At 38.7% G+C, this 27,150-nt stretch overlaps 1 protein-coding gene across 1 annotated transcript; it reads left to right on the top strand.

Moving 5' to 3' along the window:
• Positions 1 to 11,951: 11,951 nt before the first annotated feature.
• On the top strand, positions 11,952 to 26,578 carry LOC139309599 (high mobility group protein HMGI-C-like). Its single transcript, XM_070933718.1, has 6 exons — positions 11,952 to 11,977; positions 12,733 to 12,869; positions 16,251 to 16,334; positions 17,909 to 17,956; positions 23,804 to 23,888; positions 26,442 to 26,578. The coding sequence occupies exons 2-6, from the start codon at positions 12,777 to 12,779 to the stop codon at positions 26,522 to 26,524; spliced, it is 393 nt and encodes a 130-aa protein (XP_070789819.1). The 5' UTR covers positions 11,952 to 11,977; positions 12,733 to 12,776; the 3' UTR covers positions 26,525 to 26,578.
• Positions 26,579 to 27,150: the final 572 nt, after the last annotated feature.

Below are 27,150 nucleotides of genomic sequence, written 5' to 3'. Positions count from 1 at the left end.
ATTTATGATAGGTCCTCAGTGTTCAGTCATAGATCTGAAGCACTCCATGACAATTATTGATTCCTTAAATTGCAAAACTTCTAATAAGGAATCTCAAAATTACTTTTTCAAATGTTTTGAAACCATGTTTTTTTCCCCCTGAGAGAGAAGACATTTTGCCTCTCATCCAAGAAGCTTCATCAGTTCTCCCTCAAGGAAAAAATATAGTCTAGCGGCCATTTGAAAAAGCACTTTGAGGCAACCATGTCCTGGATGACTGAGAATCTCTATAGACCAGTGATGGTGAACCTTTTCAGCACCAAGTGCCAAAAGGAGAGCGTGAGCGTGTCTGGGCCACAACCTGGAAGAGGAGTTGCCCAGGACGTATGCACGTGCCCAAAAATGAACTTCCAGTTTCAGCTATTGAACATCTGAAGAGTAGACAGCTACTCTTCTGGGTTTCTGGTGCACATGCGCCCGCGATGATCAGCTGGCCGGCGTGCATGCTCACGCAGGAAAACGGAAGACCAGCTCTTCTAGCTTCTGGCACTGCTGCATGCCAAAAGGCCAGCTGATTGTCACGCGCACATATGTGCCAGAAACCCAGAAGAGCAACGGGTGACACCACGCATGCCAGGCAACATGGCTCCGTGTGCCACTTTGGGTACGTATGCCATAGGTTTGCCATCACAGCTATAGACATTCTGATAAGGCGCTTCATAGCATACATCCAATGCTGTTTCTTTCTCTATCGCTGAAATTTTGATACCTCATCAAATTCTCATTCTATCTATGAAATGGCGTATAATTGAATTGTTACTGAAAAAAAATCAAGAAATAAATTCTTCTGAAATGTAAAAGAGATAAAGATAGCTGCAGTCGAACTCCTATGCATTATGACTTCTACCACCAGTACTTCTCTGACCAAGTTTTGTAAATACATTCTATGCCACTTGGTTTACATTACCCAAGTGAGCATTCAATTAGTTGGTTTTACCTTTAAAGTCTATAAGTCCTGAGAAATGGCAGCTTCCAGATTGCCTCCTATCAAGTCTCAGGTCCCATTTATTAACATCATCATCAGTGGCTTTTCTTTTTCCAGGTTTCGAAGCTCAATGAGTGGCAGTTGGTGAGCAGATACGGTCAGATACAGTGTGAATTTCTTGAATTATTTTCCGCTGTTTTTGAGCTTCTCCCCAAACCTATTTTTCTTTTGTCATTTTAAAACCCTGGTAAAGATTTTCCTCCTTCCTGAAGTTTGAATTTGGTTTTCATCTGTTCCGAGTTGTAGCTTTTGTAACTGGAATTTAATTTTAATTATTTTATTCGAACAATGTATAATTCATGCTTAAGACAGGGATATACAAGGTATAAATCATGATAGATATTGGTTGCTTGCTTTGGTGGAATCGTCTCGTAAAAAGATACCCATTCAAAGCAACACTCTGCCTGTCTCTCATTCTCTTTTCATATGATTGCCTCTGAAATAGCTATTTAAGGGTAATTTTATTTAATTGCAACTTTTTATGGCTCTTCTATATTTAACTGCAGTTGTTGAAATAATAACTTTGGCAATTTATTTTAAGACAGTAACCTCAACTTGCTTTTTATGATAACATCAGCACCCATGATTGTCAATTTAGAGCAAACAAAGGCTTCACGACATAGCTAACATTTATCTATCCATGCCTTTACTAAAGTTGTATTTTTCTCCTTTTAGTCAATTGTGGGTTGCAGGCCTTGGGGGAGAAAATATCCCTGCTCTCCCCCCACCCCCCACACCACTTACCAGAACTCATTGCAAAAAAAGAGAAGGTAAGCTTCTCTCGTGTATTTCCTTTGAAGCCAGTCAATCTAAGTAGTTTTCCATAATGCTGATGTCTATCAAACAGGAGATTACAGTCAAAACTTGTCAGGCAAGATCAGGATGCTAATGATAAAATTTTAAAGTTCTAGCCATATCTTCTGAGGTTGTGAGCAAAGAAGTTTGACTTGGTACCAGAAGAAAGCCTATTTCTTCCCTTTGGCAGAAATTCAACTACTGGAAAAATGACAAGCAGGTGTTTTGACAAACATCCATCATTCAAAGATTTTACTCTTTGAAATATAAGGGGGAATTGGAAACATTACAGATTATAGATCTCCATGAATTTTGTCCCTTGGTAACTTCTATAAAAGATATAATATGCAGGTTCTATGCTTAAGGACCTGTCCGGTTTCCCTGCTGTGCCAGGAAATGTCCAGGAAGATGAAAGACATACTATACAGGAAATATACCTTTTCACCCAGTGAAAATATACTTAAAGACATGAACAGAGTATGGACAGAACATGACAAGTCATTGATGCAATGTGTATATATCTGCTGCATATCTGGCACCTGAATATTTATTGCTCTTGATTTCAAAAGGAGAGAGAAAAATAATAGCTGTCCTAATACTGTCAATACCTTACCCATGCTATCAACAATTTATAGGGTATTATGTCCCCCAGAATAACAAAATGTGGGTGATGTGTATGTTACTAGGGCTCTCTCCACCTTTAATTGTTAAATTAAACAATTCTTTGGCCCAATACAGTTTACTATTCTTTTAAAGTGTTTATGGAGATTCTCAGCCAAAGAATGATGAATTTAAGTAGGGAGGCTCTAGATTTAATCCCATTAGCATTGGGTTACAAAAGTCCATACCTTTACTGCTTATACATTAATGTCCAAAGACATGCTTGAGCTTTTAGCAAAGAAAAGCAAATATCTTTTAATAAGTATAACATAGAAGGGGGACTCCAATGACTGGAGCATAGCAACTGAAGGATATGATTTATGATTTATGATTTATCCAAAAGAAACAGAAGCAAAAGAAAGCAAGAAACAGTTGCACTGTATGTTAAAAACATACATTCCCTATTTAGAAATCCAAATGAATGTGCATGGAACACAGTAGAGAGCATCTGGATTAAAATAAATAGAGAAACAGACCAGTGATGACCATGACAACTGTTGCCTGCTCAGTCAAAAGAGAAGATATGGATGATCCTTTCCAAAAGTAAACTGAGTATCTTTCAATGACAGAAGAAACTGAAGTGATGGGAGGCATTGATTGTCAACATCTATTGGGAAGCAAACTCTAGGAACCATACCCGCTCAGAAAATTCATGACTTGCCTTGCTGACATCTTTTTCCTTCAGAATATGGCTGAAAGTAACAGAATGTAGAGTAGGGTAGGGTAGAATAGGAATAGGAGTAGGAGTAGGAGTAGGAGTAGGAGTAGGAGTAGGAGTAGGAGTAGGAATAGGAATAGGAATAGGAATAGGAATAGGAATAGGAATAGGAATAGGAATAGGAATATAGGAATAGGAACTTTGTTGCTGTTAGTTGCGAAGTCATGTCCGACCCCATGGACAACGTTCCTTCAGGCCTTCCTGTCCTCTATCATCCTCTGGAGTCCATTTAAGCTCACGCCTACTGCTTCAGTGACGCCATCCAGCCACCTCGTTCTCTGTCGTCCCCTTCTACTTTTGCCCTCAATCTTTCCCAACAATCTTTCTCCAGTGAGTCCTTCCTTCTCATTAGGTGGCCAAAATATTTGATATTAAGTGATAAATATTCATCTTCAGGATCTGGCCTTCTAAAGAGCAGTCAGGGTTGATCTCTGACTTGTTTGTTCGCCTTGCAGTCCAAGGGACTCGCAGGATTCTTCTCCAGCACCATAGTTCAAAGGCCTCAATTCTTTGGCGCTCAGCCTTTTTTATGGTCCAACTTTCACAGCCATACATTGCAACTGAGAAAACCATAGCCTTGACTAGATAACCACATAGTCATCAGAAATCAGACTTGATTCCAAAGAGATTTGACTTTGTGTCTTGCCCAGTCTACCTTACCTTCATCAGATCACATAAAAATGACCATCACTGAAGTGCCTGCCTTCTCTTATCCATGCTCCACCATTACCTTCAGAGGTAACAAAAAGCATACTTCTTAGTCATTGCTTGATTTGGATTTAGCTATAGTGACATGATGCATTTGTGATGAAGATTTGCGTGATCTGTGCTTTTAATATTCTGGGCACAATTTTGCTAGCTAGGGATGCTTATTGGCATGTATTTGTTCCTTGAATATCACCAACCTTTCCCTCTAGTTTTAAAAGTTTACTGACTTAAAAAAAAATCAACTTCACCATTTAAATGCCCAGTCAGCCCAGAAACTATAGAACTAAATAGACCACTAAATAAATGGATTACAAATTTCTGCAATTTTCATGAGAGGAATTTTAAAATACTGCATTTACTCCATCATTTTATATTTGTCCCAATTTTGTAAAAAAACATATGAAGAGAAATTTCATGAGTAATGGTGGTGGAAGTGCCCCACCATGTGGCTAGTAGGAATACATAATCTAGTACTAGATTAATTCCCTAGCTATTTATTCCCAGCTGGACGAATTATAAAACTTCAATCTATGAGTTGCTCTGCCATTTTGCATTATTGTGTTCTTCTGCACCAAAAGGCTATATCAAGGGGGAAAGTAGAAGAAAGAAAATTATATCTATCTGTGTGATATGTTGAAGCTTACTATTTATTATATTTTGGGCAAGTAAATACATATATAGTCAGCTTCATATACATTTTTTGGCATTTGGCCTCTGTAAACCACCACACTGAATCTGAAATAAAATACTCAAGAAGTGAACAAAGTAAAGACTTTCAGCTTAATTCAAGGGGTTTGACAATAGTGTGGCATTAACCATTGAGGAATTACAGCCCACCCTATTTTTGGAGGCTGTAATTCTTCAATGGTAGATGCCACACTTTTGTTAAACCCCTTGAATTAAAGCTGGAAGACTTAGTTTTGATTACATCTTGAATGTTTCATTTTAAATTCAACATGGTGGGATAGAGAGGCCAAATGCCAAAAAATTTATCATTATCCCAATATATATAAATCTGGCTAGTGGTGTAAACACTGTTTTAAAAATCATATTGATTTTATTGTAACATATTGTAACATAACCGTAAAGGGGGTCATAGCTGTGCAGTGGTTTTTGTTTTGTTGTCAGTTATTTTACAAAACAGAATATTTCTATAATGGAAAAGCTTACTCACCACAATTTAAAGAGGCAAATGGCGTGACTGATATCTTAGAGTTCATATTTGTTTGTTTGAATGTAGTTATATGCAGTGCAGATGGTAAGGGTAGAATTGCAGAAAACCCTTTTAAATGTAAATCACTTGCATTTTTAATTACCCAAAGAAAATGTATTACTGCTTTCCTGAAGATATTTTTAATTGTGTGCACTGTACAATAGCATGTTGATAGATTTTATGTATAAATTTTGGAGTTACAATTCAAGAGAAAAACAGTGAGGAATACAAAATAAATAATACTAAATTTAACCCTTTTTTGTTCTTTGGCAAAATTGCTACAAGTTTAACTGAATAAACTTATTTTATAGCACAGAAGGTCAGGTTTAATCTTCCATTCCTAAACATTTATCCTTTCTCCCATTAAGCTACAAGCATTTATTTGAAAGAAAAAAATCAATACATTGCAAACAATATACAATTCTGAAAATATTTAGATTTCATTATTTCCTATTATTCAATTCAGCATTTGGTTATCATCATGGATTTATTTTTTGCGTCGCATGAGAAAAGTACATCTTCCTTTCCCTGTCCTTATCACTTTCTATAGAGGGACACTCGAGAGCATCATATCATACTGCATTACTGTCTGGTTTGGTAGCATTAATGCTTTGGACAGGAAGGTGGTGCAGAGAGTGATGAGAATTCCAGAAAGATTATTGGTAGTTCACTTCCTTCTATCCAAATATAGCATATAAAGCGATGCTTGGGCAGGGTCCACAGTATTGTCTGGAATGCTACCCGTCCTTTTCATGACCTGTTTTCCTTGTTATCTTCTGGGAGGGGGGTTTGTGGTATCTGAAACAGAACATCTAGATCAGGGTGTCAAATTCTATTTCATTAAGGGCTGCATCAGGGTTGTGTTTAACCTCGGAGGGGCTGGGGAGGCGTGGCCAGGGTGGGTGTGGCCAGCTCAACATCACTCATGTCAGGGGCACCTGTGGTGGCCCAAGTGCTCTGCCAGCAAAAATGGAGCTCCCTTTTCACTGGCAGTGAGTTGCAGGAGGCAGCCCTCCTGAGCTCCATTTTCGCTGGCAGAGGCACCGCAATCTGGTCCTTTGCTGTTTTCAGGGTGGCCCCAGGGGCCAAATCTAAGCACTCTGTGGGCTGGATTCAGCCCACAGGCCTTGAGTTTGACACCATGACCTAGATGCAGTCACATATAGTAACTATATAGTATCAGTCTTGTGAACACTCAAATGTATATGTATGTATGTATATAGCAGAGGTGGGTTTCAGCAGATTCTGACCAGTTCTGGAGAACTGGTAGCGGAAATTTTGAGTAGTTCGGAGAACCGGTAGGAAAAATTCTGACTGGACCTGCCCCCATCTATTCTCTGCCTCCCAAGTCCCAGCTGATCGGGAGGAAATGGGGATTTTACAGTATCCTTACCCTGGAGTGGGGAGGGAATGGACATTTTATAGTATCCTTGCCCTGCCACACCCACCAAGCCACGCCCACCAAGCCATGCCATGCCCACCAAGCCACACCCACAGAACCAGTAGTAAAAAAATTTGAAACCCACCACCGGTATATAGCATGTGTATATGTATGTTATGCATGTGTATGGGTAGATATTCATTTGTCTTAAATGGTATAGAGTTTTCTGCCTAAGCAGTGGGCTGGACTGGAAGACCTCCAAGTCCCTTCCAACTCTATTATATAGCATTTGTAAATGATGGTTTATGACATAGTGCACTGGGCAAATGCCCTCACTTGTCATTCAGTCAATAAGTAAGCCATGGCTCTGTAGGGCCTTATCCCCTTCCATTGATATTTAACATCATTGTTCTTCCTCTAGTCCAAAATGGTTTAGCTTTTGAGGAGGGAACCCGAAACTCCCATCAAGTAGGCCTAAGGAGGCAAGCAAAAGATAAGATGATGGCTCCATATTTTCCAGTAGGAAAGCCTGATGTACAAATGAAGAAAGAATGTGAACCTTGGAGTAGAAAGTAGTAGTTACTCCCCTGTGGATTGCCACTCCCTGTAAAATTGCAGTTCCTCCGTAAAACTGCAGTTCCTCCTCCAACAGATACAATGGATTCATGAAAAATAATTAAATAATAGTGCTAATTTCTCATCCTTCGTCCAGTTAAGAGCAGATACAAATCTTGATGCAGTTGTTAAAGAAGAAAAATCAGTTCTGCTTCTAGCTTCTTACACAGCTCATTAAAATATCTGAAATTTATTTTAAAATGAAGCGAACCCTAAATCCTTATTATAGTTATCTTATCTCTGAAAAATTTGCAACATTTGTTTTCAAGAATACTGATAAAAGAGGACAGCTCCACCACAGGTGGATCAGAAGATATATTTCTTTATCACGTTATTAACAAAGGGAGCCAAGATGAGAGCACATCTTAAGTCTCCAGGGTTTTGAATGCCAGCAGACTTAATCCTAATTTATAGACATTCTGAACTAAATTGATCCACATGAACTTTTTCAAATATCCCAACCAGGATTCAATAATATGTTCTTGTAGATTCTACCTAAGTCTTGATTTTACAGAGTTTGGAGGGGGGAATACATTTGATTAGAAGAGTTTAAGGAGGCCACTGGGTACTCATCTTTTACTTCAGGGCTTCCCATCAGTGTATGGCCGACTATCAGAGAGGATAGGGGAAGAATACTAGGCTACTCAGGTCTTTGGTTAGATCAGTAGGGATGTTCTGAGATGTTTCCATTCATTTTATTTTGTGGATAATATGTAGTTCAACAGCTCTCCAAAAATTGCTACGTAACTGTAATATTTTCTCCTTTTACCCCATTGAATGCATGAAAAAATAATAATGTTAATTGTTTTTAATTACTTACATTCTCTCATATTTCATTACCATTAAATTGAACTCAGGGTTTTGTTTGGCTTTTTTATGACCACACATACTACTTTGTGCTGGTCAAGCATCTCTTGACAGGATGTGTAAAGGCCTGGGGTGACCTGAGACAATTTCTGCTTTTGAATATTACCAGTTAACATTTGATATATTGTCCTAACTAAATAAACTGTATGAAACTCAAAAAGTACTTTGCTCTCTCTATCCTTCATCATATGACTGAAATGAGCAGTTGACTAATTGCATTATGTCCATACACACAACATGAGGAGATGTAGAATACAATCTTCTCTACCAGCTGACTCAAAGGATCTCTAAGGAGGGCAGCATATAACATCAATAAGCATATAATATCAATATGCAAAGGCCAGCATTCTCAACTAGGAAGGTTTTTGGTGCTTCCACATTCATATCTACTGGATAGATGTCGGTCTTGCCAGCATTCTGCATGTCAAATTTCCTTGATTTGGTGCCTTCTGGAAGTGTTAGCCTTCCACTCTCAAGCCGACTGAAATTCTAGGAGTTCCAGTCTCAACACAGTGGAGGATGGCCAGTCAAGAAAGCTAGCCTGGGGAGACAATTGACCCTATGAAGTTTCTCTTCCTCTTATGTTAAGTGTGTCAGTAATTAAAATTGCCTCCCCCGCCATGCCTTCCCTTTCAGTCAGCCTCTACAGATAACTGCATTTACATGTGCCCTTGTTAATCTCCTCTCTGCACCTGGTGTTCTGGGGAAACTCTCCTTGTGTTCCTTATCTGCACAGGTTCAGGGAGCAGTGACTTTAAAACATTCTCCTCTGCAAAATGCACTGCGAGGCCATAGATCATTTGCTATGAGTGAAATCAGGAAGTTGTCATTGTTTCCAGCACAAGCTGTGGGGCATGGAAGTCCTGACACATAAGGCCACAGGGTGTTTGGGGGGGGGGTTGTTTTTATTTTTATTTTTTTGTTATTATTATTCAAAATAAAATAGAGACCAGATTGAGTTTAGAAGAGCCTATCTAAGAGTTTTAACCTTATCTTTCTCAGATCAATAGTTTCCCATTGGCATTGGTTTGAGTGGCTTTCCCACCACCATGGATGCTTGCTTATTTTCTCCTAATATTAAAGGTGTTTATAAGCAGCTGACATTTAAGCAAGACTTTTGCCCTTCCCTAGGGACTCGGTTCCAAGCAGAGAATATTTCTGCTTTTGGGAAGAGAAATGTCAGAAAGCTCCCTAGATTTTAAAAGACATGGGCTTGTGATGGGTTTTGCTTTATTTTTTTGGCCCTTGGACTAATGTTTCTAAAGGGCGCATTGATTTCTTTTGTTAGATTGTTATAGCATATGCTATATCAGGCCTAAACTCTTATCAGCAGACATCAAACTGAAGAAAATAAAATAATTGGACAGTACTCCTTAACATTATCCTTCCCTAAGTAAATTGTTCAGAGAGTCTTGAGGTAGAAATGAATTTATCTAGAAGTAAATGCCAGTTTCCAGTTTTTTAAAAAAAAGTTATATATTATGGTCACGTGACCATGGGATGCTGCAAAGTGCCATAAATCCAGGATGGTTGCCAAGCACCCAAAATGAAATCATGTGACCTCAAAGGGGCCCTGCCATTGGAACCTCAAACCTGGGTCACTAAATGACTGGTTGTAAGTTGAGGATTGCCTCGATTTGTTATTTGCTACTCCAAAAAGATTCTGAGCAGCTTATAATATATCCATATATTAAATTTAAAAGTACAACAAAAACAACATGGTTGCCCAGACTACAACAGCAATCCCCAATATTTAGAGAAATGACATGGGTTCCACCAATGCCTTAACCCCAGGTCCAGGAACAATGTCAAGTCTTAAGATACTTCTGGAATCCTTGGAGAGTGGAAGCCATGTGTAGGGCAGGGACTATGACAAAGGAGTCATGATTCCTTAGTCCCACAAGATAGCAACATTTGAGAAACCTGGAGTACAGGCCTGAACACATCTGATGGTCAGAAAGAACTGGAGATAGGCAGTTCCTCAAATAACCAGCCCCAAAGGAAGAGCTTTGTAAGTAATAGCCAATATCTTGACTTGCTATTGCATTTTGAACTAGGTCTAACTTCTGGATGATCTTCAACTACAGTACATTGCAATAATCCAATCATGATATGATTAGGATGTGAGTGGCCATCTGAAGGGTCTCCTTATCAAATAGTAGTCATTTTTAAAAATTGTTCTGACTAATGGAACAGACTCATAAAAAGTACCTGATTCTCTAAATATGTAAATGATCAATAATACATTAAAGAAAACCTTCAGATTTTTTTTTTTAAAGTTTGAATAAAACATTTATGGCCTCCTAATTTTCAGTCTAATGAGCCACAGTGGCGCAGTGGTTAGAACACAGTACTGCAGACTACTTCTGCTGGCTGTTGGCTGCCTGCAATTTGGCAGTTCAAATCTCACCAGGCTCAAGGTTGACTCAACCTTCCATCCTTCCAAGGTGGGTAAAATGAGGACCCAAATTGTTGGGGGCAATATGCTGACCCTGTAAACCGCTTAGAGAGGGCTATAAAGTAGTATATAAGTCTAAGTGCTATTGCTATTGCTATTGCTAATGCCTTAACCACTAGACCAAATTGCCTGAGTTGAGGCAATGAGCTGTATGACACATGTTGCAGGTACCAGATTATAGGAATGAATGAATAATTTAAAGAGTATCTGAAGGGGTTTTTAAGGGGGGTTTTAATGGTTTTTAACATTCAATATTGATTTTATCTGTTTTTATTGCTGTGAGCCGCCCTGAGTCCTTTCCGGAGAGAGGGCGGCATATAAGATAGATAGATAGATAGATAGATAGATAGATAGATAGATAGATAGATAGATAGATAGATAGATAGATAAATAAATAAATAAATAAATAAATAAATAAATAAATAAATCTATTTTTTTGAGGGGAGGCTAATGGACTGATCATCAAGGAAGATGCTATCTTGGCTGTTTGCCTACGCTTGATCCTCTCAAACAGTTAACCATATTCAATAAGTCCAACAGACCTTGTAGGCCTCCTATGTGAGTTCCTCTAAGGGAGAATAATGTAGAAGAAAACAGGCAGAGAGATATGCATGCTAAATAGGTGTTTCTCTCCAGGGGTATCCTATCTTATTTTATTGCTAGAATAGACCTTGCATGTTGAAGACCACGAATTAAGTTCTCACAGTTCTGATGAGACAAGGTTAAAGGAACCAATGAAACTTGCTTTCTTTTCTTTTTTTCTTTTTTTGGAGGAAGAATAACCCTGAGAAAAGACATATAATATCTCTTGAGTTTTCAGTTGTAGAAGCCAAACAATTAGTCAAACTTCTGCCTGGCAGACACTCCTTGAATTAAATCCTGAGCAAAGCTTACTTTGGACAATTTCATTCATGCCTGCCCCCCCCCATCAACTGTGAAAAGCCCCTAAAGGTTTTATGTGCGAAGACCTAGAATCACTATACCTCTCCTTAGACTCAGCCGATGTTTCTGTTTCGTTTCTTCAAATGAGAAGGACACTTTTGAGAAGCAAGGATCACCTTTCCCCTGGTTGGATGCAAGACAATTGTGTGAAACAACACTTTTTCTCCATTGAACTTATTCTCCCTGCGCCTGCACACACACACACACACATTCTCTCCCTCAAAAAAAAAATCCCCTTTCTTTCTTTATATGATTTGGCTGTTTCTGGATCAGTTGATGGTTTCTCCCTTTCTGTCAGTTTATTACCAGACCTCAACTGAGTTAAAAAGTGAACTTCTGCAAGTTTCGTTTACTTCCACGAGTCAAGATAATAGTCTAGCAACATTCAATCTGTTTCCATATCACTAACAGAGCAAAATTTGGATAGGCACAACAGAGACCCAAGCTCCTGAAATGAACACATGTAACTTTCAAACACTTTCCGCCTCTCCCCAGGGCAGGAAGAGGGTGAGTCATAGAATTGCTCCTTCCCTCTCTTCTTTAGAGGGCTGAGGGTGCTGGGGTAGAGTAAGCAGAACTACCCGGGTTCTTGACAGGTAAATTTGCTCTTCCCTTATCACTTATTGAGGCAGTGTTGAAAATGTGCACAAGGGGCAATTGTAGATTGAACAAGGGGCAATCCCCTTTGCCTTAAAATTGCCAGGTTTCTTAATATATTCTTGGTGCAGTGAGAGGGAGGGGGGAAAGAATGTTACTAATAAACAGCGTTCTTGTGAATTTTGCTCTCTAATCTTACAAAGGAGGAAAGGAAGCATGCTTCTCTTGGATGCTTGGCAACTATCTCGGGGTGCAACTACCTGCAAAGGTCTTTGATTTTTAAAAAATCCCATTGACTTGGTTTCCTCTGATTGAGTGAATCTCCCCCCCACTTCCAACCACCTTTGGTACATGCCCACCCACCCACACCACTGCCACCACTTCCTATCATTTAGTGCAAGATCTCACACAGGATTTTCAAGCTGATCCATGCAAGAACATTTACCAATGCCGAGACTTCCTAATGCTGGTTAGGGATGGTGGAAATCATAGTGTGTTGCAGATTGAGTCCCAGGTTGATGGGTCAAACAGAACAGCCAAAGAAAGGAGGAGGATAGCTACTTTTTTTTTTTTAAGATTTATTCTGGTGGGATGCTGAAAATTACCAAATTAGCATTCAAGAAGATTAAGTAGTTCTTAACCATGTAGTCAGAAAGCTTTTCTTTTAGCCTTCTAGCTCTGCAATAAAACACAATTGCAAGCAGTCGTGACAAAGAAAGGGCAAACTTGAGATCCTTCACCCTCCTTTCTATAGGAACCTGAGAAGAAACGGCTCCTTCAAGACTTTGAATTGTCACCATGAGCAACCTTGGAAAGCCAATGGCTCCAGCTTCCACCATCCTGACCGAGCAGCCCAAAAGAAAAAGGGGGAGACCAAGGAAGCAGCCACAGGTAAGCGTTCAAGCTTTAGTAAGCTTAGAAAATTCTGTTAAATACTTTGCCTTTGGGTTAAGTTAAGATTTATTAACAGTATACCCTCTGACTATAATGAAAATGATATTAGGTGACAAAGGTTGTAATTCTCAAACAGTCTCAGCAATTCCAGCCAGCTTTGCTTTGTTCAAGGCTAGAGATCTTTTTCTATTTATCAGTGTATGTGTGTCATAATAATGTATAGGGCAATTTATGTGATCAAGCTGAACCGACTGATCAGTGATGGAATCTAGAAAAGAGCATCTCTAACACGTAATCATCCAGCCACTACATGAATTCATCCAACCAAGGGAAGCTTATTACCTTTGCTGGTAAATGGTTCCAATATCAAACTGTGCTTCCTGTTAAGAAGTTTATTCTAACATCTAGTCAGAACCTGCCTTCCTTTCTCTAATTTAAGGCCATTGTTCTGCCCTGTTAGCAATAAAGAATGAGTTTGGGCTAAACTGTAGTTACTTTGGAGGATGTGAAGTGGTGTGCTCCATTCTTGAATTACAATGTGCATTCCTACTGCTCGGAGTCGCTGAGAGTCGCCTGGTATATAAATTATTATTATTATGGTTGGTCACAGTCAACCAGATATTTAGACTGGATTTGGCATTTTTATCTACCTACCCAGTCTTCCTGGGGACCTGGGATAGATAGATGTTGTTGTCTGATGGTGTTAAGGGTAAGGGATGGTGTTAAGTAAGATGATGTTAAGGGTATCTATCGTCTGCAGGATGTAAGCTGTTCCAAGTACAGCTGCCTTTTGCAATTGACTGATTTGATTTTGTCAATGCTGATGGTGTTGAAGTGATGCTCCAGATGTTTTAGGATTGCACTCGACACTTATCATTATTGGTACTATTTTTGCTTTCTTTTGCCACAGTTGTTCTATTTGAAGATCTTGTATTTTGTGATTTCCTCCAATTATTTCCCTTCTATTCTTTGTAATTTGTAATTATACAAATAATTCCCTCAACATTGTCAAACTAGTTACTAAGTCTGCATTACTATTAATCTTCTCATTGTTCCTATCACCCATCTCCTCCCAATTAGGACTGTATGACTGTAACCTTGTTGCTGGTATCCTTAAGATTTATATTGACTGTTTCCCTATGACTATCATTAAGTGTTGTACCTTATGACTCTTGACGAATGTATCTTTTCTTTTATGTACACTGAGAGCATATACACCAAGACAAATTCCTTGTGTGACTCCAATCACACTTGGCCAATAAAGAATTCTATTCTATTCTATTCTATTCTATTCTATTCTATTCTATTCTATTCTATTCTATTCTATTCTATTCTACTGCCTCCAGGTGCAACATACTGCAACATGCACTAGCCAAAATGATTTGTCTTTCAACAATTGTTTGGGATGTTATGTGGCAGATGCTTATCTTTCTGAATTCTAAAATCCCCAGAGCACTTTAGCATCTTCATTTGTTATTACTTTGTCTACTTTGTGGTCCCATCATCGTTTGTGGGCAAATGGCATTTCTTGCAGATATTCCAATGTTTGTAGTCAGTCTGTGCAATCTTCTGGCAGCAGCAACCAGGTGGTCCACTGTTTCTTTAGCTTCTTTGTAGAGGCAGCACTTGCTATCTGTTGCTGTCCTCTTCAATTCTGGCTGTGTATGCATTTGTTCTTAAGGCCTGATCTTGCACAGCCAGAATTAATCCTTCTTCTCTTTCTTCAATTTTCCTGCTCTTAGCCATTATTACTATTATTACTATTAGTAATAGTAGTGGTGGTGGTAATAATAATTAGGAAAAGAATGAGATTCCATTCACATGCAATGTATAAGGAGGAAGGTGAGCACAGTGGCACTTCTATGGTATATTAATTTATTGGTTCGATTGGTTCGATTAGTCTATTAATTCTGTAAAACCATGTACAAATATTAAGATTATCATGCACAACATTCTTCAGAATGGTTTAAATATTTATTCAAACATAAATATTTTCTGTACTGATATTCTCTTTTGATAAGTTTTGTTTCCATTGTTGTCTATGTTGTTTTGATCAAATATACTTTTGGTGATACCTACTATATCTACATTCACAGGACTTTCATGTCTGTGGTTAATTTAAGTACAGATTACTGAATTAATCAACCCTTCTGAGTTTGCCTCAGAATATTGAACAATAAACTAAATGCAGGACCAGGGTTGGTCCAATATGTTAGGTTAAAATGAGGTAATTGGAAGGTATGTTGGAAGGTACTTTTTAAACAGACTTTTTATACCAATAAAATACTGCAGTACTATTTTTTTTCTACTAAAGATTATTGTTATGTTTTTGCAAACCTTAAATCTCCCTGTACCTCGATGTTATGTGTTCAGGGTGTCATTTTGGTTGAATTAAGGATTCACAACATGCTTTCTTTACAAGGACTATTTATTCCAGAAGGTCTAATTTAGGTATATTTCCAGAAAGACATAAAGATTCCAGTAAACCAGATGACTAACCAACAAACAAATGTCCATTTACCGATAAACCAATAAACTCATTCATTTTCCTGGACAATCTAGCTGCTCTATAGCATTAGATGATGCTCCTTACATCTGTCAAAAAAGTCCCAGCAGTTCTTGGCCTGCTACACAGTTGGTGTAGGCTGTCTTTTGGTTTTCTAGTATGCTAAGCATAGCCAAAGCATGTATATTCTGAGGAAAAAAAGAATGATTGCTCTGCAGTAAAACTGCAGATGATTATTTTTCTGGGTTGTTCTCCAAACAACCTCGGACACCCACAGACAAGCAACACAGTTGATGTCTGGATAGAATATCTCAGCTGTATCCAATGGATGTCAATGACAAGTGTTCCTTTTGGCTAATATTGACATGTATCCATTGGAAAAGTAATTAAGAAGAGCCAACAAAAAGCCTCAATAATTTTTGTACTGCTTTCGATTCCACATTTATCGATTATTTTCTTCTCTTCTGCTAATATTGGTGTCATAGAAGATTCCTGTTTAATCAAATAATCTTCTCATCACATACTGTTTTGATTCCAATTGATTTGCAATTTGGCCTTACCTGAAAGCTGATATGCATGGTAGATGTCATTTTTTTCATCATGAGAATTATTAAGACCACTGCTCAACAATAAGCTACTGCTGTCTAATAGTTTATTGCAGAGTTTTTAAACTTGATGCCTTCAGGAAACCTGTTCAGTGTCTGCCACCAGAAAATTCTGGGTGTATGTTCTGGAAGTTATGTTCATTTCATCTGGTGTAACATTAGGTTTCATTGTGCATTCTCTGCAGTTACATAGAGAGAAAAATAAGACATAGAGATAGCTGTCCTTTTCGTTCATTAATAACTCTCCCCACCTTTCCATCCAAAAAGGATCCAACTGGACCTCTGCCCCCAAAGAAACCGCGTGGGCGGCCAAAGGGAAGCAAGAAGAGGAGTGCTGATTGTGGACAGGTGGTAAGAACAATCAGATTGGCCTACTCTACTCCAATCTTCTGTACTTTCTGATAGAGAAAAGGGACTGATAGGTCTTTGGACCCGGAAACAAAAGAACTGAAATCGAATATACAAGTACTTGTATATAAATCATATAATCTAAAGGTTTCCCTTTATTACATGCCAGATTTGCTGTTTGTTTTTTTTCTGGTGCCTTTGAATCAGTTTTTGATTCCTGGCAATTACCTGGACTAGCCTCTGTGGTTCCTTGACTAGGTTTTTCAGAAGTGGTTTGTGCTTGCCTCCTGTTTAGCACTGAGAGAGAGAAAGAGAGAGTGACTTTGCACCTATGGAAGGACTAGATCTCATGATCTTTCACTTTCTAGCCTAATGCCTTAACCACTACACCAAACTGGCTTCATATGACAGCACTACTGCTTTAAATATAACTCACTGACCATCTATCTATCATTCTCCACAGTTATACTTTGCCCATTTCTTCTAATTATTCCTTTTCTGGACAGTAGACCTTTTCGGTCTAATGTCACATATTCTCCTTTGCTATTGAGAACATCACTTTTCAGTTGAACAGTGATTGTTTTGTACTCTGATTCCAACAGTGATGATGACTGCTACTATCAATTTTGACATCTTCTACTTGTTTCTTCTACTTTATCTCCTATATCTCTTTCATCACATGGCATTGCCACTGCTACAGCTCCTTTACGTTAGGATTCTTTTCAGACATTGTGAGACTTTCAAAGAGTTACTCGACTAACGCATCCAATAATCATTATTAATATTAATAATTGATTAAAGTATGCCATCTGATTTCCAACAATTCTGGGTGGCTCACAACAATCAAGACAAATTAGACAAATGGCAAGACCAGGAGACCAGATGGAGTCTGTCTCACCAAAGGCCTGGGTGAAGAAGCCAGGTCTTCACAGATGTTTTCAACAAACAGCCAAATGGGGACCATCCAGATCCCAGTAGTACCTAGACCATCACCATCAAGCCAGATAAATTAGGAATCTCTCTGGACATTAAAATATGTTGAAGAATTCTTTCTGAAAACACTCTTGCTTTCAGAAGACAACTCATCAGATAACTTTTCCCATTACTGTTCCCAACCAATGGAATGTATATACTGTGTTATGATTGTGGTTGTTGTTATTGGCTGCTACCATCTCTATCTTTGATATTATTTTATTTTTATACTCAAAAGAGATATAAACATCCACTGGGACCCACTGACAGAGAAGGACAACTAAGTCATTGTGCTTTTCAAACCTGGACTAGCCCAGCTTTCTTTCATATTCATTCATTTCTCAGCTTCAAATTGCCAATACATTTTTGGTAGTGATCTTTCATTTTTTTTCTTTTAGCCCTAATGGGTTGATTTTGGTCACTAGATGCAAATTTTTCTTCTACTGTCTTTTCAAAATTCCTTTTCCTTTCCTGAATCATTAGAGAATACCTATCAAGAAGATAATAATTAGAGTATAATGTATTGATTGTGAAGAGTACATATTGCCTAAGGGACATGCGGTTTTTTGTTTTTGTTGTTTTGTTGTTGTTGTTCTATATTACAGGGGCACATCTCTACTGCAAAAAAGCCCAGGGGAAGGCCACGAAAGTGGGTGAGTGAACAGAATCAAAACTGTGGCATGCTTTCTTTTTCTTCTTAAGTAGCTGCTCATCTTTCAATATGTGTAATTTCTTTCCAGGATTGAGGGCTGTTCTCTGTCTCTCAGTAATAGAGTAAAGGTTGAACTTTATAAAGTCAAGAGCGTAGCCCATGGGTGTCAAACTCAATTTCATTGAGGGCCGCATCAGGGTTGTGTTTGACCTCAGAGGGCTGGGGGTGGCTGGGGTGGCATGGTTTTTGGGGGCACCTGTGGTGGCCAAGGGATAAGGCAGGACTTCCCTGAGACCCTCCCTCATTATCATTACAATCTCCTTCCTTCCTCCCTCCCTCCCTCCCTTCCTTTTCTTCTTTTTCCTTCCTCTTCATTCTCATTTCTTCTTCCTTCCCCTCTTTCCTTATTTTTCCTTCCTTGCTCTCTTCCCATCTTTTTCTTTGTCTTTCCCTTTCTCCTTATCTGTCCCTTTTTGCATGCTCAAATGCAAAAGAGGAAACATTTCTCCTTTTGTTTTGTTTTTAGTTTATTTTGATAGCCTTCTGCCAGCTAAAATTGAGCCCGGGGGGAGGTGCATGCAGGCCCCCCCGCACCCCATTTTTGGCCACAATGAATGGCCTCCTGCAGCCCTCTGCCAGCAAAAATGCAGCTCAGGGGAGGCGCGCGCAGCCCTACTGAGCTCCGTTTTTGCTGGCAGAGGCACCGAAGGCTGGTCCTTTGCTGTTTTCAGTCCAGTCCTGCGGGCAGATCCAGCCCACAGGTCTTGAGTTTGACACCCCTTGTATAGCCTCAATAAAAACAAAATAGAATTGTGGCTTCGATTAAAACTAATTAATATTAGTATTATTCTATTATTCTTCAGTTATTTGTTATTTTTTTTTTCCTCTCACAATAAAAATTACATTTTGGTAATAACTTTTGGCAGTCCCTGAGGTTTGCACCAAGGCTTGGAGGGCTAAGTTACATTCTAGGGCTTCAGAATCTAAAGAAACTTTAAACATGATTGTACTACCCTGCTTCCCCCAAAATAAGAGATCCCCTGATAACAAGCCCAATTGGGCTTTTGAGCGCGTGGCAATAAGGCCAAGCGCTTATTTCAGGGTTCAAAAAAATATAAGACAGGGTCTTGTTTTCAGGGAAACACGGTAGTCTCTCTCATATTTCTGCAGTAAAGTTTGGGGGAAAAAATCTATCTGGGGAGCAGGCAAGTTGTAAGGCAAATGAACAAACACACTATTATTTTGGCTTTTCAGAACATTTCCAATATATTTGTGTTATTAATGTATTCACTAGATTTATAGCCTGATTTTCCTCTAGGACAGGTTTTTTTTTTTTTCAAATTTAGCACCTTCCAGATATGTGGACTTCATTTCCCAGCATTCATAGCAATCATAATGCTTGCTGGAGAATTCTGGGAGGGGCAGTCCTCACATCCAGAGGGTCTCCAAAGTGGGTAAATCTGCTCTAGGCATTTAAGACAGAATAAGTACCATTTTCTCTTTCGCCCGACAACAGTAATTTTGTGGTGAAAAATTGGGCTGACAAGACTTGCTTATCATAAAGAGGATTTCCAGATTTTCAAGTCATTGCTCATAAAAAGGATGAAGAATATTTTCATTACCAACTAGAAAAATGCTCTGATTCCTTAAGACAAGCCACTTTCCTGCTGATGCACAAATTACCAGCTGTGAAAAATTATGTTTTCATCTGTCTAGAGAAAGCATAGGTAACCTGTGACTTATGGGATGATGCCTCCAGTTTTACTGCTCCATATTTTGTATCTCAGAACCTTCCAACTATATATCAGGGATTTTCAGTGATTCAATTGTTCCTTCCTTCCTTCCTCCAATTTTCCTTTCCTTTCCTTTCTTTGATTTTAATGACTTATAAATTCTAAAGAAGATTATTAAACTTCTGGAAGAGAACCCAAAGGTACTTTTTCAAAAGTCAAGTGGACTTTCTTTGTTTTTCCTTGAAGGTATTTCGCTTCTCATCCAAGAAGCTTCTTCACTTTAGACAGTCTTTTGAAAAAGCACCTTTGGGACAACCATGACCTGAATGACTGAGAATCTCCATAGATATTTTGGGGAAAAAACTAATTATTCCCAAATTAGCTCTTCCTCCAAAAAAAAAAAAAAAACAGTCCTGCTCCCCAGAGAAATTTTCTGTCACTGTCAGGCCTACTATGGAAGTGGGGCAGTGGTGGGTTTCCCCCGGTTTGCACCGGCTCTATAGAAACGGTAGTAAAACCAGTGGGAGGCTCCGCCCACTGACCCCAATGTCATCAGAATGCTTCTGCGCTCGGCCCCACTGCGAACCAGTAGTAAAGGTAAGTAGAACCCACCCCTGAAGTGGCGTAGTGATTTTCCAGCCCACAACCACAAAAACATTGGCCATTCATCTCAGCTTTTATAACTGACGGTTAAATGTAGGTCTTCAGTGTGTGACAGTAGAGTCAAAGTAACAATGGGTTTGATCATGGCAGAAGTTAGAAATATCTACCATAAACACAGAAAAAGAAAAAACATTTTCTTAAATCCTCTCCAATTTTTGTTTTAAAAAGCTCCACTTTTAACTTATAAAATCAAAGGCAGCAAAGGAATAACTCTAGAGATAAAGCAGGATATAGTCACATTGCAATTCACAGCAAGAAATAAGCTCCACTAAACACAACACAACTTATTCCCATGTAAACATGTCAAGAATTATATGTCAAGCAGGTCTTTTATCAATTAATATCAGTCTTTCATCTCTAATAACTTTTAATCTTTTCTCTTTGGGGCTTTTTGAAAGTCAGTCTATATTTGCATACAAAGACAAGCGATGGTTCCAGAGTGAAGGTTCTGTTATCTTTTTATAGTCATGCCTTTTTATATTTCTTTCAAGGGAACTGTTTATAGATTGGTTGATTGCAATAGCTTGCAGAAGGAGATCGCTTATCAAAGCAGAAACACAATGTCAAAAGACTAAATGTTTCTCTATTTAAAATATTTCTTTCTAAAGTATTTCTATCCCGGATTTTCAGAGTGGTCTCAGTAAAATGTTGTTTAAATGTTGTTTAACCTCCTCCTTTCTCAAAAAAACAAAGCTGCATAATAAAAACAGGAGGCTGCGTGCTTTTTTTTTACTAAGGATCTCAAGTAGTATGTTCAAAACTGTTTCAGTGGCCAACTTTATGACACCTGCTGCCACGGGCTGGCCTGTGGTTAAACTGCCAACAGCACAGAGGGGAGCAGAAGTCTCAGTCATGATTCACACCACAAAGCTCTGCTTAGTACATCTGGTGCAGGGCAGGAGAGCATGTGGGATCTGAAGCAGAAGGAATGGTCTGCGATAGTTAAAGAGACCAGCTTTTTTTCCAGTGACCCAGCATCAATTAAGCAGTGGCCCAAGCTGGAGTCTTTTCAGAAAGGAGGAAAGGACAAGGCATAAAGAGAACTGGATTTGCAGATGTGTCTGCTCCATGCTCAAAGCACACCCTTTAGTTCTAAAATGCCAAGTGCAAGTTGCAGCTCTTAAGCTGTCAAAGGGGCATCAATAATCAGTGTCACCTTCAAAGTCGCTATGTGCGGCTCTCCTGCCATGTCCCCAATTAGCTTTGTTGGCTCACTGCCATGGAGGACAAAAGAGACATCTGAATGCATTAGTACACAAAAGCCTTTCAAGTGTCCTCCCACACCATTGCCATTAGATAAAAGAATGTGTTGGTTTTCAAAGAGTGCATGGGGGTTCAGGGGAGAGATGCAAGAAGGTAAATTGAAGAAAGGATTCTTAGGCTTCTACCTACAGCGTATATGTAAATCTTTATGAAACTCAATAAGGTTTATTTTCATATGATTGCTCAAGAAGACATTTTGGAGCCTCTAGAACTCAGAAGGCATCGTACATCAAAGAACCTGTTCTATAACGTTATAGAAGTTATAGAACTTATCACGGATATAGCACAGTTATATCTGTGCTATAAAGTTCTACTTCACAAAAAGTTCTAGAACTCTAGATTTCCCTTTCCAGCAAAGCCTTGTCCAGCTCTTCCAGGGTAAGAATGAAGATTGCTTAACTATCATGCCAAAGTGCTTCTGTAAACTGCTGAAACCTCTATAGAAAGGGGATTTTCTCGGTGAGTGACAAAGACAGAGCAAGCATTTTTTAAAATAAATACCAATATGCAAGAGGGTTCTTTTGTGTTACATTTTTCATATAAAATGATATAGCTTCTGCGCATGTGATAGACAATCAGTTTGTTTTTGGTATGATGTTGGCTCAAACTCTCATATTCTTGCTCTAATGTGTCCAATCTGTGGCCCATGGGCCGCATGCAGCACTGGACAGCCAGTAATGCAGCCCCACAAGAGCATAAACTTTTAACATTTTAATGTGATTTATGTACATTAACCATATTATCTATTTTATATGCGGCCCAAGACAATTCCTCTTCACTCAATGTGGCCCAGGCAAACCAAAAGGTTGGGCACCCATGCTCTAATCCATGCTGGCTGAAAGTGAGAAAATTTGAAATCAAAGATATCTGGTCTTTGAAATCAAAGATGTCTGCCTTTCACCAAGAATCAGAGCTTGTTTCTAGCCCTGAAGGTGCTTTTTCAAGAGGCAACTGGACTTTCTTGTTTTGTTTTGTTGTTGTTGTTTATTTCTAGCCTTCTTGAAATTCCTTGTTATTAGCCCATGGAGGGGAGAATACACTTTTTCATTGAGCTCTAAAATCAGATCTGCACAAAGGTGAAATCCAATGAAACCTTTGCTTTTGTTTGTATGTATATAACAAGAAGGATCAGTTTCTTTCTGTTTTTAAATAGTTTTTATTAAGCAGTTTTCTTCATTTTATATCACAATTTCGATCTTTACAGTGCTCCGGTATCAGTATATCTCCTAAGTACATGCAAATTATTTTCGTTATTCTTCCTTTCCTTTTGTGTACATATCTATTCTATATAATGCATCAATATTGCAAGTACATACCTATATATGTTACTCTTTATTGTCACACCTTAACTTACTTTTACATTCTTATTCTTCGCTTCTATTCTCTAACCAGTTATACCATGTGTCCCAAATCAAATAGTATTCCGTTTCATCTCTTTCTTTTATTTCCATTGTTAGCCTGTCCATCTCCGACATTCTAACACTTTTTTATCGCCATTTCATCAGAGGGAGTACTATCGTTTTTCCAGTATTGTGTGTAGATGATTCTAGCTGCTGTTATTATGTGTAATATGATATATTGAGTTTTTTTATTATAATTTCTCCTTAATATACCTAATAAGAATAGTTCTGGTATTAGATCTATTTGTTGTTTAGTAATTTCCTCTAGCCAGTTTCTTATCTTTGATCAATATTTCCTTGCATCTGGGCATAGCCACCACATGTGGTAATATGTTCCATGCCTCCTTTTACATTTTCAGCATTCCGCTGGTCAACTTGGGTACATTTTTGCCAATCTGGCTGGGGGCAAATGCCAACGGTAAAACATTTTTTATATATTTTCTTTGTATGCTGCCGACATTGTCACTACAAGAAAGATCAGTTTCTTATTATATCATGAAAATTTTGTAAAGGTTTAGGAAATACTAAGTAATAATATGTTTAGCAAGTGAACAAAAGGGCAAAAAATGCATAAATATATTTTCAAATATATAGCATTTTCCCCAAGTGAGAATAAGGGAAAGAAACATATGAAACTTTGGCTATGTATAGAATATCACTTCTATAGGTTATCTGGTTTGAGGATCATTTAAGAAACATTTCATAAAGCCTGTTCAATAGTATCACCTTGAAGGAGGATGTTCATGTTGTTTTATACTAGCAAAAACTTATACTGTAATTCCCTTACAGCTTTTTGTCCCTGAGGAAGAATACAACAAAACTGAAGTCGAAGGGGAAAGCAATCCAGGTTTTAACACATGCCCTGCCACAGAAGGTGTGTAATTCATTCGTTTAGTCAATCTTTTGTCTGTTTAGTACAGATATTTTGTGTTGCTTCACTCACCATTCTAAGCAGTTCACAGTAGCAATATAATCCATGAAACCATGACCACACAATCATAATATTTAATTATCACAATACTGTACTTATAAAACCATTGTTACATACACACACACAAATATATTATATATTTGTGCCAATCATGCTTTCCTCGCACAAGCATGAAGCTGAAGACACCGGAATGTTATGTTGTATTCTGTCTGGGGGTTGTTTTTTTCCCAGAATCTGTGCTTTTTGCTATATCCGTTCTTTCTCAGCTCAGGTTATGTCACCGGATGTACAGAAAAATTATGAGCAGATTTTTTAAGAATGCTCATCAACCCCCAAACATTTTTATATGAAAATAATTTAATAAATACTGCTTTAACTAATAGTACTGCAAATAATAATAAGCAATTTAGGTGCAATCCCAAAACAGCTAGAGCCCTACTTGAACATGATTGGCATTAAGTCAATCAATCAGTCAATTGCAAAAGGCAGCATTAATTAAAACAGCTTGCATCCTGTGACGATACCTTTAACACCATCAAACATCTGCCTAACCCAAATCCTTGGGAAGAACTTGACAGTGGATAAAAATGCCAAATCCAGTCCAAATATTTAGCTGATTGAGTGACCAATCAAACATAATCAACCCCTTGACTTGTCCCATCAACCCTTGTGAATCGATATTATTGACCCCATTGGGTGACCCGGATATACACCATCTTAACTTCCCAAAGAAAATATCTACATGTGATAAATAAAATTAAAAATATAAATGGAGACATTGCAGGAAGAAGAAACAGCTCTTGCTTTGAATAGATTTGATTCTGAAATCCGGTTATAGAGCAGCTGATGAAAGTACTCGTTATCTTTACCCTCTTTGTTACCTTAGTCATGTTATAGATGGAATATGCTGATGACTGTCTAGCAGCCAAACATGGCCTTGTGTGTGTGTTTTTCAATAAGTCAGTGCAGATGGTACTTGATAAATTTGGAGGCGTTTAACCTCCACTTCCTCTCTGACTCCTTTTGTCATTACTTCTAAGGAGTATGGTGACATCAGCACAGCCACAGACTTCACTGTTGTGCCTCACATCCTGCCCAGATCTCTGCCAAATCAGTATCTCATGTACACCCTATATGCCACTCAAAACATTAGTAACATGTTGTGCTTTGCTCTTCTTTTCAGAAAATCATGCTCAAGTGTTCATGCGCATGTATGAGGACCCAGATTGTTGGGAGCAATATGCTGACTCTGTAAACCACTTAGAGAAGGCTGTAAAGCACTGTGAAGCCATATATAAGTCTAAGTGCTATTGCTATAGATTAGTGATGGCAAACACACACGCGCACACACACACACAGACGCACACACACGACACCAAGTGCCGAAAAGGGAGCACCAAGTGCTGAAAAGGGAGCACTTGTACGCGTGGCATTAGGTGCCAAAAAGAGAGTATGTGCGCTGGCCAGCAAGTCTTCCGGTTACTGCCGCACATGTACATGTGCTGATCAGCTGGCCAGTGCACATGCTTACGCCAGAAAATGGAAGACCAGCTCTTCCGGTTTCCGGCACTGCCGCAAGCACAAAGGCCCTGATTAGCATGTGTGCATGCGCTCCAGAAACCCGGAAGAGGAACGGGCGAAGCTGCGTGTGCCAGGCGACATGGCTCCGGGTGCCACTTCAGGCACACGTGCCATAGATTCACCATCATGGCTATAGATCAACTGCTACCTAATGCCACCCATTAAATTGAAACTGTGAAATAACTGATATTTCTTAGAAAATGTCTGTATGATGTATTACCCTTTAACCCCATTAACATTAATAAAATAAAATAAATTGAAAAATAAATAAATTGAAAAATAAATTGTAGGAAGGAAAAGAGAAAGGAAGCATTGATATACAGACATGGAATTCTACAAAATATGGAGCCAAGCCCCAAGAAGGATAAGGCTCAAATAGCTTTTTGACCAAGAATTTAAAGACAAGATTGGTGTGGTTTTTCTCCCACAAAAAGTGTTTGAGGAAAATATTTCAACTAAAGGGACTTGTTATTTTGAAAACAATCCATAATCCTGGATTTATGTTGGGAAATTTACAGTAGCTTTGGGAATATGCCACCCTTCTCATCTAGTCATCGCTGGTGAGAGGGATGCATATAAAGTTAATAAGTAAATAAATGTCTCTCCTTGTTTCAGTTATCTGAATAAGACCAGTCATGTGGATCTCTGTCTGGTACTCTGACATTTTGTCTTTCACAATGATGTTTTGGCAATCCCTGTACTTCTCTAAATGTTTATAGAATTCCCTATGTTCAGAAAGAGAGCACCAACTTCCTACCCCAATAGAGTAGTTATAATGCTATGGTCCCATGACAGCAGATTGGGGAACTCTAGAGTATATATAAGAATCTCTTTCATGTACAAGTGTTCTTTATAGACAACAGTAAAAAAAAGAAAGTGAGCTCCAATTCACTCTTCATCTCATATTCTCTTTAGGGGCATCTACAAAAGGCTGTCACATGAAGAAGGGAGCCACAGAATTCAGGAGAACATTGAGTGAACAACAGTCTCCTTGTTGATGTGTCACTAGAGCAAAATGAATTAAACTCCTGGTCTGCCATGTTCAAAGGAAAGCCAAGGAAAGCCCCCTTCCCCATTTTTCTTTTGTACCTTTACCAATGAACTGCCTCTTGCAAAGCTCAGTCATTCACATTTGTAACAGCGGTCCTAACTGCCAAAAAAAGGGTTTAGATCTAATTAGCATTTGGAGGAAAATCGACCTGTTACGTGTTTTGAAAATCTTCATCGATTTGAGTCTTCTACCATTGGGGACATTAATTATTCTAGGATGCCAAGATCCTGATTTTAAGAAATGGGAAATATCTCATTCCTAACTAAACATGCTTACCAGTGGTGGGTTTCAAATTTTTTTACTACCGGTTCTGTGGGCGTGGCTTGGTGGGCGTGGCATGGATTGGTGGGCGTGGCTTGGTGGGCGTGGCAGGGGAAGGTTACTGCAAAATCCCCATTTCCTCCCAATCAGCTGGGACTTGGGAGGCAGAGAATAGATGGGGGCGGGGCCAGTCAGAATTTTTACTACTGGTTCTCTGAACTACTCAAAATTTCTGCTACCGGTTCTCCAGAACTGGTCAGAACCTGCTGAAACCCACCTCTGATGCTTACTCAAAAAAATCCCACTTAGGGC

This window comes from Pituophis catenifer, unplaced genomic scaffold, assembly GCF_029215685.1.
Source record: "Pituophis catenifer annectens isolate HBS135680 unplaced genomic scaffold, rPitCat1.0.hap2 SCAF_2, whole genome shotgun sequence".
In the NCBI taxonomy this organism is placed as follows: Eukaryota; Metazoa; Chordata; class Lepidosauria; order Squamata; family Colubridae; genus Pituophis; species Pituophis catenifer.
This window is presented reverse-complemented; position numbering and strand designations above follow the sequence as displayed.

Excerpts from the sequence above, each read along its gene's own strand:
- LOC139309599 (XM_070933718.1), top strand. The coding sequence starts at position 12,777 with ATGAGCAACCTTGGAAAGCCAATGGCTCCAGCTTCCACCATCCTGACC. Across the intron at positions 16,335-17,908 it reads GTGCTGATTGTGGACAGGTG|GGGCACATCTCTACTGCAAA; the intron begins GTAAGAACAATC and ends TCTATATTACAG. Across the intron at positions 17,957-23,803 it reads GGGGAAGGCCACGAAAGTGG|CTTTTTGTCCCTGAGGAAGA; the intron begins GTGAGTGAACAG and ends ATTCCCTTACAG.